Raw genomic sequence first — 13367 nt, 5'->3', positions numbered from 1 at the left:
GCACCCCCGACCTTCTGACTCTTCCCCATTATCCCTTAGAATGTAAGTCTCCAAGGACAGGGTCCTCTCCCCTCTGTACCAGTCTGTCATTGTAAAGTTGCTCACTGTAAATTATATCTATAACTTTGTATGTAACCCTTTCTCATGTACAGCACCATGGAATTACTGGTGCTATATAAATAAATAATAATAATAATCTCTATCTGCCCATCTGTGAATCCAGCTTCTCATACATGAATGGGCGGACTTATTCTTACAATGCTAAAACTAAGGGTATGTGCACACGTAGTTTTGAGCCCTGCGGATTTTTCCGCAGCGGATTTGAGAAATCCGCAGGTAAAAGGCACTGCGTTTTACCTGCGGATTTACCGCAGATTTTATGTGGATTCCACCTGCGGTTTTACACCTGCGGATTCCTATTATGGAGCAGGTGTTAACCGCTGCGGAATCCGCACAAAGAATAGACATGCTGCGGAATGTAAACCGCAGCGTTTCCGTGCGTTTTTTTCCGCAGCATGGGCACTGCGGATTGCGTTTCATAGGTTTACATTGTACTGTAAACGCATGGAAAGCTGCTGCGGACCCGCAGCTGCAGATCCACAGCAAAATCCGCAACGTGTGCACATAGCCTCAATGTCTCAGCAGCACTTCCATCCATAGTTTGTGTTAGCGACTAGATCCATCTCTCTGAATTATCAAACTAATCAAAGTTTAATATTCCCCATATGCTTCTGTGCTGCCATTTTAGCAGATTTTCTCTCAGAGCCCATATCCATATATAACAACAAAGCAACATTTGCTGTTTCAGATCATTGATCTGTCTGCAGCAGGCAACAAACACAGCTCAGCTCTGCCCTGCCTAGTAAATTACAAAGTCTATAGTGTAGGATAGTTGATATAGTGTAGGATAGTTGAGCTCGGAGAGAAACCAGCTAACAATAATGCGAAAACATACAGGCAGCTATAATGATATAGATGGCAGAAGCCAAAATTGGTCAGGTAGAGGATTGTAAAGTAGTGCACATATGTATAGTGCAGTGCACAGATGTATAGAATGAATTCTAAAGGTAGAATATACTCTATATTAGTGCTGTAGGCAGAGCCACACTGGCACAAAGTCAGCTGAGACACACTGCAACGTGCATAATTGACCATGAGCACTGGAACTACAGCAGCATGGCTCCAATGGCAACTGGATGACAAATACAGCCTGGAGGTGAATCCTTTGGATGACGTTATTTGACAAAATGGAGCAGATTTAAATATGACAATGAATAAATATGTGTGTACATTATTATAAAACCACACTGTGATAAGGAAAGTAAGCTTTGACATTAATTGTTTAAATATATTTAATTTTCAGTATCCCCAGTGTTAATGAATTGGTCCCTAAGGGTACTGTCACACAGTGCAATTACGATCGCTACGACGGTACGATTCGTGACGTTCTAGCGATATAGTTACGATATCGCAGTGTCTGACACGCAGCAGCGATCAGGGACCCTGCTGAGAATCGTACGTCGTAGCGGATCGTTTGAAACTTTCTTTCGTCGCTGGATCTCCCGCTGTCATCGCTGGATCGTTGTGTGTGACAGCGATCCAGCGATGCGTTCGCTGGTAACCAGGGTAAACATCGGGTTACTAAGCGCAGGGCCGCGCTTAGTAACCCGATGTTTACCGTGGTTACCAGCGTAAAAGTAAAAAAAAAAAAACCGTACATACTCACCATCTGATGTCCGTCAGGTCCCTTGCAGTCTGCTTCCCGCTCTGACTGTGAGCGCCGGCCGGAAAGTGAGAGCAGATCACAGCGGTGACGTCACCGCTGCGCTCTGCTCTCACTGTACGGCTGCACTCAGTCAGAGCGGGAAGCAGACTGCAAGGGACCTGACGGACATCACATGGTGAGTATGTACGGTTTGTTTTTTTTTACTTTTACGCTGGTAACCACGGTAAACATCGGGTTACTAAGCGCGGCCCTGCGCTTAGTAACCCGATGTTTACCCTGGTTACCAGCGAACCTCGGCATCGCTCCAGCGCCGTGATTGCAAAGTGTGACCGCAGTCTACGACGCTGGAGCGATACTCATACGACGCTGCGACGTCACGGATCGTGCCGTCGTAGCGACGAAAATTGCACGGTGTGACGGTACCCTAAGTGTATAAGTTAATACTTTATAATACAAAAAATGCATTCAGCATAAAAACCTTTTGAATTGTAGGTACACTAATTAACTTTACATTACAAATTCCTCTTTAACCCCTTTCTGACTGTTGACATGTGTCCACAATAGCCGCGGGTGGAATCGCGATCCACCTGTGTCTATTAACTAGTTAAATGCCACTGTCAAACGCTTTCAGCAGCATTTAAATGGTGCCTCCGGCAATCGCGCTGGAAATACGCACACCGGTGACCGGCGTCACGTGATCGCGGGTCACCGGTGTGTCGGCATGACAACCTGAGGTCTCCTGGAGATCTTTATGGTTATCAGTGCCGGATTGCTGTGAGCGCCAACCCAATAAAACAATAAAAATAAACATACACATATTTGGTATTGCCGGGCTCAGAATTCCCGGATCTATCAATAAGAAAAAAGGATTGACCTGATCGCTGAGCGGAGTAGTGAGAAAAAAAGTCAAAACGCCAGAATTACGTTTTCTTTTTGTCACTGCGACATTGCAGTAAAATGCAATAACGGGCGATCAAAAGAAGATATCTGCACCAAAATGGTATCATTAAAAACACCAGCCTGGCACGCAAAAAATAAGCCCTCACCTAATCCGAGATCATGAAAAATGGAGACACTATGGGTATTGTAAAATTGTGCAATAGTTTTTTTGTTTTTTTTAACAAAGTTTGGGGTTTTTTTTCCACCACTTAGATAAAAAAGAACCTAGACATGTTTGGTGTCTATGAACTCGTAATGACCTGGAGAATCATAACATCAGGTCAGTTTTAGCATTTAGTGAACCTAGCAAAAAAGCCAAACAAAAAAACAAGTGTGGGATTGCACTTTTTTTGCAATTTCACCGCACTTGGAATTTTTTTCCCATTTTCTACTACACAACATGGTAAAAACCAATGATGTCGTTCAAAAGTACAACTCGTCCCGCAAAAAATAAGCCCTCACATGGCCATATTGACGGAAAAATAAAAAAATTATGGCTCTGGGAAGGAGGTGAGCGAAAAAAGAAAACGCAAAACCGAAAAAAGCTCCAGTCATTAAGGGGTTAAACATATGCCAACCAATGCATGCATGTTGTCACCATATACAGAAAAAGATGGACAGCGTGATATCAGACCCTCTGGCAGCATTTATTTCACAGGAGAAAAAAAAAAAAGGTTTGGGAATGTGGAAATCCAGTATGTGCTATTTTTGTTCCCTGTAATTGTCGCACATTGTGTAAATGAGATTTATCTCTATTTACTGACTGCACCTACTTATTAGGACTGCAGCATTTATCCCATCAAGGCTACGTTCATTCTGTGCTTGCAGCTCTCGTTCAGAGTATGTGTCATGTGTAGGTCACATGTACCCAGAAACTCTCATTAATAAGCGGTCAAAAGTCTGTCCTTTTCTAAAACCGCTCATTCACATTAGGTGGCTGTTGGCCTAAAGATGCTTTGGCAGACAATTATCTCAGACTACCATCGTTCAGCTGAACATTCCTGTGTTCTCTATGCAAATGCTGCCAGCTGACATGTCGGCTTGTCTCCAGTAAAACAATGTGATCAGTATTTCAAAATAGGACATGTGTAATCGACATCGCAGATGATCAGTTAGGCGGCGACCCCATAAACTTTAGATTGTCGGCGAAACCCGCCAATATCAGCGAGATCGACCCTCCTTAGACTATTGTGTATTGGGCTCTTAACTATTTTGAAAAGCTCAGTTGACTGTATTTTGTATGCAGCGGCATTCTGAAAAAAAGCATACTGCACCACAGCAAAAACTTTTTTAAATATTACAGGTGCTGGGTGAGGTATGCCACTGGCATACATGAAGTCTCAGCCTACCATATACTTTGGAAGGCTCGTGATGCAGCTGCAGTGCAGTTTAGTGCAGCCCCCATCAGGGGGTGCTGGTGAGGGAAGAGAGGCTGCACACCCACAGTGTAGCAACACTGAGCAGCCGCACAGGTGTCACAGATAACGAAAGAGTGAGCAGACGAGCAGAGTCAGAAATTGTCAGGAGCATAAGTACCAGAGGTAACAGCAAACCACGAAGTCAGAGACAGGCCAGAATTCGGAGCCAAACGGGACCGTGATATCCAAAATCTGAGATGTAAAACAAAGTCGGGGTACAAGCCAGAAGTCAAAGCCGGTCGGGAAATGAGGTATCAGAGACGGAAAGCAAGAGGCGGGGGTTCAGAGATTAGGCCGAGTCATACACTGTAAGGAAAATCACCAGACGAACACTAAGTCAAGGATAAGGAACGGGTCTCACACAAATACAGGAAGTCAGAGGCAGAAGGATCACTAGGGTATATGGGTCAGCTGCTCTAGCCTGGAAGCATGAACTATCAATGATGTTGGCCAGCAGACTGCGGAGGACTGAAAAAGCCCAGACAGCTCCAAAACAAGGCAGAGGGGGTTAACCTCCGCATGACCAGTCCAGAGAGAGTGCAGCAGAAAACAAACTCCAGACTGGATCATGATAGCTCATCTGTGAAGTAAGCAGGGACAAAGATCTTCACAATATATGTAGATAGTATTCATAGTGAAGAACTGGAGAGAAGATGGCCACAACACCACAAGTTAATTGTGGTTAGTATCTTGATGGAAAAATAGCTTCAGGGAACTCTGATTTTGTGCAAACAAAAGCAATCTTAGCGATTACTTTGATGACCTGCGATGAATCATTTTATTCTTTGTTAAATCATGTAATTCCTGACGCCTTCGGTTTTAGGATGGGTTATTTGTCTAACTACCAAGCAGTCTTGTGCAGGAGTTGGTAATGTTTGTACATGTAGCCACTCAGCTTCTGTGGTATGAAGTATATATATATAATAATTATTTTTACAATTTTTTTTTTAATAAAATGGTTTCCACACTTTACAAGGCAACTCATTTTATATAGCTTTCGGGTTTTTAACCCTCTGCAGTACTGTTTTTGAGTGACATCACGTTTTCTTTTCTCTTCAATTGCCAATCCCACAATTCTACTGTTCTCAGTTAATGATTGGTTTGTGTTCGCTCATATTACAAGGGGCTGAATGCAAATACATGTCACAATTGTCAGATTTATATTTTTAAAATAATTAGAAAACCATGTGTCATTTCACAAATGCTTGATACTTTGTGTTAGTATATCACATAAAATCCAAATTAAATACATATAAATTTGTGAGTGTAACGTGAAAAAAAATGTGGAAAAGTTCACAGGGTATGAATACTTTTTCAGGACACTGTATATGTCATACCTTCCAATGTCCAAAGTCATTTAGGATGGTCTTCAGCTTCTTAGTATTACTATGTAATCTATGTGGAGCTATGGCTGGGTTGGGATCTCTCCAATCTACAGACAGACGATGATGCCAGAGTCGTTCGGCTTCATGGATGTGAGCAGATGGGATGCCCGGATCAAACCGATGAACTTCACACCCTCCGGAGGCCATTTTTAATTCAAATATGTTGTCATCTTCACCTAATCTGAAAATATTGTAATTGAATAAATATTATTTATGGAATACAATACACAACATAAAATTGTGATATAGCTATTTTCTTTAATACGTTTGAAAGTTAAGAAAACGTTTAATGATTCTGATTGGTGACTGTATTGTACTATATTCCAGATTATTATAAAGGAGAAGGGTAATAAAATATTTCAAGTGATACACATTACCTAAGCAGGGAGACTTAAACTGCCCAACCTCTAATAAAAAAGCAACACTGCTAAGAACCCCTTGGCGACATGCATTGCATATATACAGCGCTGTAGTCAGGGGGTTACAGACAGCCACTGTATACAAACTCCACTGCACGGCGGGAGCGCAGGATGTGATGTGAACATGAATGTGTCTATGGTACTTACTGTCAGCAAACAGAGAATCTGATGATAGCGAGGAAGTGCAGCTAAGAGCAGGGTCACACTACCATAGAATACGGGCTAGTGCTATGCAAGAAAACATCGCACAGACTAGTGTTAAACTATGGGGCAGATCACACCACCATATTTTTCTCAGGCGTATTCGACGTACGTGTAGAATCGCAGCCAAGACTCGTATATCGTCCAAGACTCGCCAATGCAAGCCTATGGGTGCGAGGAGAACTCGGACACCTCACAAACCATCCGTGTGAATTGTGAGAAATACGCAAACATTTTCCTCATTTTTTATTATTATTATTATTATTATTATTATTAATTTATTTAGCACCATTAATTCCATGGTGCTGTACATGAGAAGGGGTTACATACAAAGTTATAGATATCATTTACAGTAAACAAATTTTCGACGACAGACTGGTACAGATGGGAGAGGACCCTGCCCTTGCGGACTTACATTCTACAGGATATTGGGGAAGAGACAGAAGGTTGGAGGTGCGGCAGCTTGGGTGGTGGTGAGGCGGCAGCTCAGGTGGTGGCGAGGCGGCAGAGTGGTTATTGCAGGCTGTAAGTTTTCCTGAAGAGATGGGTTTTTAGGTTCCGTCTGAAGGATCTGAGGGTGGTGGATATTCGGACGTTTTGAGGGATATTTGGAAGAAATCTTGGAGGCAGTTGTGTGAGTATCGAATAAGTGTGGAAGAGAGTAGGAGGTCTTGGGAGGATCAAAGATTACGTGAGGGAAGATATTGGGAGTTTAGTTCAGAGATATAGGGAGGGGACAGGTTGTGGATGGCTTTGTAGGTCAGTGTTAGTAGTTTGAACTGGAATCATTGGGGAATTGGGAGCTAGTGGAGGGATTTGCAGAGGGTAGAAACAGGGGAGTAGTGAGGAAAGAGGTGGATTAGTCGGGCAGCAAAGTTGAGGACAGACTGGAGTGGTGCAAGAGAGTTAGCGGGGAGGCCACAGAGGTGGGTCTTGCAGTAATCAAGGCTGAAGATGATGAGGGCATGCACAAGAGTTTTAGTAGATTGAGGGCTGAGGAAGGGACGGATTCTGGCAATATTTTTGAGTTGGAGGCGACAGGAGGTGGCAAGGGTATGGACGTGCAGTTTAAAGGACAGGGCAGAGTCGAGTTACTCCGAGGCAGCGGATTGCAGGTGCGGGAGAGAGCATGATGCCATTTACCATAACAGATAGGTCGGGTAGGGGAGATACGCGAGGTGGAGGAAAGATGATGAGTTTGGTAATATCTACATTGAGTTTTGGGAAGCGAAAGGTGAAGAACGAGGATATGGCTAATAGACACTCTGGGATTCTGGACAGCATAGAGGTGACATCTGGGTCAGAGAGGTAGATCTGAGTGTTGTCCTCATACAGTGGTACTGGAAGCCATGGGACTTTATGAGTTGCCTTAGGCCAACTGTATAGATGGAAAAGAGTAGGGGCCCCAGGACAGAGCCTTGAGGGACACCAACAGAGAGAGGGCGGGATGAGGAGGTAGTGTGGGAGTGGGAAATACTAAATGCGCGGTCAGAAAGGCATGAGGCAATCCAGCACAGGGCAAGGTCTTTGATGCCAAGGGAAGAAAGAATCTGTAGCAGTAGGCAGTGGTCAACTGTGTCGAAGGCAGAGGACAGGTTGAGAAGGAGGAAGATGGAGAACTGTCTGTTAGCTTTGGCTGTAGGTCATTAGTAATTTTGGTCAGGGCAGTTTCGGCGGAGTGGTGGGGGCGGAAGCCAGATTGGGGGTTGTCAAGGAGAGAGTTAGATGAGAGGTTGGAGGAAAGTTGAGTATGCTGCTCAAGGAGTTTGCAAGCAAATGGGAGCAGTGATATGGGGCGATAGATAGACATAGCAGTTGGGTAAAGGTTAGGTTTTTTGAGGATGGGTGTGATGGTGGCATGTTTGAAGACAGAGGGGGAAGGTACCAGAAGATAGCAATAGGTTGAAGAGATGGGTTAGAGCTGGAATGAGCGTATTAGTGAGGTTGGGGAGCAGGTGGGAAGGGGTCAAGTGCAAAAGTGGTGAGCTGTGATTTGGAAAGGTGAGAAAGCTCTTCAGTGATGTTGGAGAGGAAGGTTATTAGGGAAGGGCAGAGGTCTGGTATATGGAGTGGTTGGGATGGTGGAACAGTAAAGGTTTGCCTTGTTTGGTCGATCTTATTTTTGAAGTAGGTGGCAAAGTCCTCGGCAGAGATTAGGGGAGTTGGAGGAGGGAGTGGTGGGCGGTGGAGAGAGTTGAATATACTGAACAGTTGTTTTGGGTTGTAGGATAATGAAGATACAAGGTTTGTGAAATAGGTCTGTTTAGCAGAAGTGAGGGCTAATTTGAAGGCAAGTGTAGCTTGTTTGAAAGTGGTGAAGTTGTCTGGCAGGCGTGTTTTCTTTCAACGGTGCTCTGCGACCCTGGATGCTTGTCAAAGTTTTTTGGTGAGATTGTTCTGTCAGGGTTGCCTATTGATTTGTCGCATTTTGCCATGCATGAGAGGAGTGACTGAGACTAAGGCTGATGTGAGGGTAGCGTTATAGAAAGCCCATTGAGCAATTCAATTCAATGGGGAAAAGCAGTGATAAATGTAAAGCCATACACATGTCATACGGATGTCATACGGATACATACAGGTCCTTCTCAAAAAATTAGCATATAGTGTTAAATTTCATTATTTACCATAATGTAATGATTACAATTAAACTTTCATATATTATAGATTCATTATCCACCAACTGAAATTTGTCAGGTCTTTTATTGTTTTAATACTGATGATTTTGGCCTACAACTCCTGATAACCCAAAAAACCTGTCTCAATAAATTAGCATATCAAGAAAAGGTTCTCTAAACGACCTATTACCCTAATCTTCTGAATCAACTAATTAACTCTAAACACATGCAAAAGATACCTGAGGCTTTTAAAAACTCCCTGCCTGGTTCATTACTCAAAACCCCGATCATGGGTAAGACTAGCGACCTGACAGATGTCAAGAAGGCCATCATTGACACCCTCAAGCAAGAGGGTAAGACCCAGAAAGAAATTTCTCAACAAATAGGCTGTTCCCAGAGTGCTGTATCAAGGCACCTCAATGGTAAGTCTGTTGGAAGGAAACAATGTGGCAGAAAACGCTGTACAACGAGAAGAGGTGACCGGACCCTGAGGAAGATTGTGGAGAAGGACTGATTCCAGACCTTGGGGAACCTGAGGAAGCAGTGGACTGAGTCTGGTGTGGAAACATCCAGAGCCACCGTGCACAGGCGTGTGCAGGAAATGGGCTACACGTGCCGCATTCCCCAGGTAAAGCCACTTTTGAACCATAAACAGCGACAGAAGCGCCTGACCTGGGCTACAGAGAAGCAGCACTGGACTGTTGCTAAGTGGTCCCAAGTACTTTTTTCTGATGAAAGCAAATTTTGCATGTCATTCGGAAATCAAGGTGCCAGAGTCTGGAGGAAGACTGGGGAGAAGGAAATGCCAAAATGCCTGAAGTCCAGTGTCAAGTACCCAGTCAGTGATGGTGTGGGGTGCCATGTCAGCTGCTGGTGTTGGTCCACTGTGTTTCATCAAGGGCAGGGTCAATGCAGCTAGCTATCAGGAGATTTTGGAGCACTTCATGCTTCCTGGCACCTGCTCACAGTGCCAAAACCACTGGTAAATGGTTTACTGACCATGGTATTACTGTGCTCAATTGGCCTGCCAACTCTCCTGACCTGAACCCCATAGAGAATCTGTGGGATATTGTGAAGAGAAAGTTGAGAGACGCAAGACCCAACACTCTGGATGAGCTTAAGGCCGCTATTGAAGCATCCTGGGCCTCCATAACATCTCAGCAGTGTCACAGGCTGATTGCCTCCATGCCACGCCGCATTGAAGCAGTCATTTCTGCCAAAGGATTCCCGACCAAGTATTGAGTGCATAACTGAACATTATTATTTGATGTTTTTTTTGTTTGTTATTAAAAAACACTTTTATTTGATTGGACGGTTGAAATATGCTAATTTATTGAGACAGGTTTTTTGGGTTATCAGGAGTTGTAGGCCAAAATCATCAGTATTAAAACAATAAAAGACCTGACAAATTTCAGTTGGTGGATAATGAATCTATAATATATGAAAGTTTAATTGTAATCATTACATTATGGTAAATAATGAAATTTAACACTATATGCTAATTTTTTGAGAAGGACCTGTAGGTGCGAGAAAATCGCATAATCGCATTGCAAAAGCATTATCCATGGATGACCAAACGGAGAACATGTGTGCGACTCTCGGCAGGCAGAGTCGGACTACTTTTCCATATGTTTAGTGTGACCCCGGCCTAAAAGTATATATTGTAAAGTATCTGTACTTATGTAATTGAAAAAAAGATATGGCTCTTGGAATCATTCAAATCATTACGTATACCCCAAAACTGTGGCATTAAATTACCACTCATTCCACACAAAAAAAAACATTAACTAAATAAAAAAAATATATGGCTTGTGACGTGTGGTAATGGAAAAATAAATAGGGGAGTCCTTAATAGGTAAATACTGACATTTTATAATAATATTTTTCATATAGTGCCAACATACTCCGCAGTATTGTACAATTAATTTCACCAGAAAAATAAGAGTTATGGAATGTACATGGAATGGGTACTTCAGTAACGAACATGAATCATTGCCATAAATTTATGTTCTATCTAGTATTCAAGAGCATATTCGTAAGCAACAGGTTTATAGAACGCTCCAATAAGACATATGTTTCCAATAATCCGAGAAATGTGTGGTGTAAACTGTGACTGCCGTTGCAGTTGCTAAGAAGAGTGGCGCCAAGTGACAACATCTCACAGTATCCCTTCAGATGACCCTTGGCATTTACTGAAACATTTTCCAGGATATATTTCTGGAATTTCCTAAAAGTAATAGTGCAAAGGGAAGTAGTATAAATCACTAATCTCAACTCATGTCACAAGTTAAGTTGTGCATACCTCCCATTATAGACAATATAATAATATAGCAGTACCCCTTCAAGCAAGTATGTTTTAGGCCCCCTTCACACGTCCTGATATTTCCTGTACTGGAAAAGCCAGTATCGGAGCTATCCGTGTCCATGTGTTACATACGTGTGGCATGCCACATCAGTGTGACATGTGCCAGCGCCTGTGAAAAGAAGTACAGTTTGCACTGTTCCCAGGCGCCGGGTGCTGAAGGAAGCTCTCATCATTGAGATCAGCGCGACTAGGCGACAATGATGGGAGTTGTATTCAGCACCTGCTGTGTGCATGGTGAGTAAAATAAATAATTATAAAAAGAAATGTCATGGGCTCCATCTAATTTTCATAACCAGCAGAGGGAAAGCCCATGGCTGGGGACTGATGTTAATAATCTGGGAATGGAGACAATATCCCAAAAGGTTCCCAGGCTGTTAATAATAGCTCACAGTGGTTTGCTTAGCCTTTACTCACTAGTTTACGGGTGACCCAAGAAAAAAAATTATGTAGGGTCCCCCATAAATTCTAACCATTCTATACTTTTGCCTAAAATACACAGTAAATGTGTCACCTTTAACCCCTTTCTGACCTCAAACAGGATAGTACGTCCGATGTCAGAACCCACGCTTTGATGCGGGCTCCGGCGGTGACATGGGACATGTCAGCTGTTATGTACAGCTGACATGTGCCCGCAATAGCGGCGAGTGGAATCGCGATCCACCCGCCGCTATTAACTAGTTAAATTCCGCTGTCAAACGCTGACAGTGGCATTTAACTAGCGGTCCAGCCATCGGGCTGGAAAATGAGAGTATCGCTGACCCCATCACGTGATCGGGGTCAGTGATGCGTCGGCATAACAACCAGAGGTCTCCTTGATGCCGGATTGCTATGAGCGCCACCGTGTGGTCGGCGCTCATAGCAATGCAGTAAATCTACTACATAGGAGCGATCTGAGCTTTGCTCCTATGTAGCAGAGCCGATCAGGCTATGCCAGTTTCTAGCCTCCCATGGAGGCTATTGAAGCATTGCAAAAGTAAAAAAAAAAAGTTTTAGAAAAAAATAAAAAAAATATATAAAAGTTTAAATCACCCCCCTTTCGTCCCATTCAAAATAAAACAATAAACAAATAATCAAATATACACACTTAGTATCGCCACGTTCAGAATCGGCCGATCAATAAAAATAAAGGATTAACCTGATCGCTAAACGGAGTAGCCAGAATTACGTTTTTTTGGTCGCCGCAACATTGCATTAAAATGCAAGAACTGGCGATCAAAAGAACATATCTGCACAAAAGTGGTATCATTAAAAACATCAGCAAGGCACGCAAAAAATAACCCCTCACCCAACCCCAGATCACGAAAAATGGAGACGCTACAGGTATCGGAAAATTGCGCAATTTTTTTTTTTTAGCTATTACTGGAGAGCTATTGACAGAAACTAATGAGCATATGTTGGAATTGACAACCAACACATGCTCATTAGATCAGGGACTAGTCCAGTCCCTAAAACGGACTTCTCAAATGACGCTTCGTTTCAGGGAAGGAGCAGAGGCAATGGCAGCGATTGCAGCTTCTCTTCCCTCATAATGCCTCATTTGACTATCCCAGCAAGCACAGGGATTCTCAAAATAAAGCGTAACAAGAGGAAGCAGTTAAAAAAAAAAAAAAAAGCACTTAAGAGTAGGGAGGAAACGGTAGGGAATTTTTAATCAAAGAATATTAGAAAAGTGATTAAAGTATTATATTAAATACAGGTACTTCTCACAAAATTAGAATATCATCAAAAAGTTCATTTATTTCAGTTCTTCAATACAAAAAGTGAAACTCATATATACAAACAGAGTGATCTATTTCAAGTGTTTATTTCTGTTAATGTTGATGATTATGGCTTACAGCCAATGAAAACCCAAAAATCATTATCTCAGTAAATTAGAATACTATATAACACCAGCTTGAAAACTGATTTTAAAATCCGTAATGTTGGCCTACTGAAATGTATGATCAGTAAATGCACTCAATACTTGGTCAGGGCTCCTTTGGCATCAATTACTGCATCAATGCGGCGTGGCATGGAGGCAATCAGCCTGTGGCACTGCTGAGGTGTTATGGAAGCCCAGGTTGCTTTGATAGCAGCCGGCAGCTCATGTGCATTGTTGGGTCTGGTGTCTCATCTTCTTCTTGACAATAACCCCATATAGAATCTATGGGGTAAGGTCAGGCGAGTTTGCTGGCCAATCAAGCACAGTGATATACTGTTTTTAAACCAGGTATTGGTACTTTTGGCAGTATGGACCGGTGCCAAGTCCTGCTGGAGAATTTCCAAAAGCTTGTCGGCAGAGGGAAGCATGAAGTGTTCT

General features: G+C 42.9%; 1 protein-coding gene across 2 annotated transcripts in view; it reads right to left on the bottom strand.

Annotated features, from left to right (window-relative positions):
- METTL24 (methyltransferase like 24) overlaps positions 1–13367 on the bottom strand; it is a 127225-nt gene that overhangs the window by 36623 nt on the left and 77235 nt on the right. For both annotated transcript variants that reach the window (XM_077289561.1, XM_077289560.1), the window contains exon 4: positions 5421–5649. In XM_077289561.1, coding sequence (XP_077145676.1) covers positions 5421–5649 — 229 coding nt within the window. The remainder of the gene's footprint in view (positions 1–5420; positions 5650–13367) is intronic.

The sequence above is a fragment of the Ranitomeya variabilis genome, chromosome 2, assembly GCF_051348905.1.
Source record: "Ranitomeya variabilis isolate aRanVar5 chromosome 2, aRanVar5.hap1, whole genome shotgun sequence".
NCBI lineage: Eukaryota > Metazoa > Chordata > Amphibia > Anura > Dendrobatidae > Ranitomeya > Ranitomeya variabilis.
Note: the sequence above shows the minus strand (reverse complement) of the source record. Positions and strands in the feature narration are given on the sequence as shown.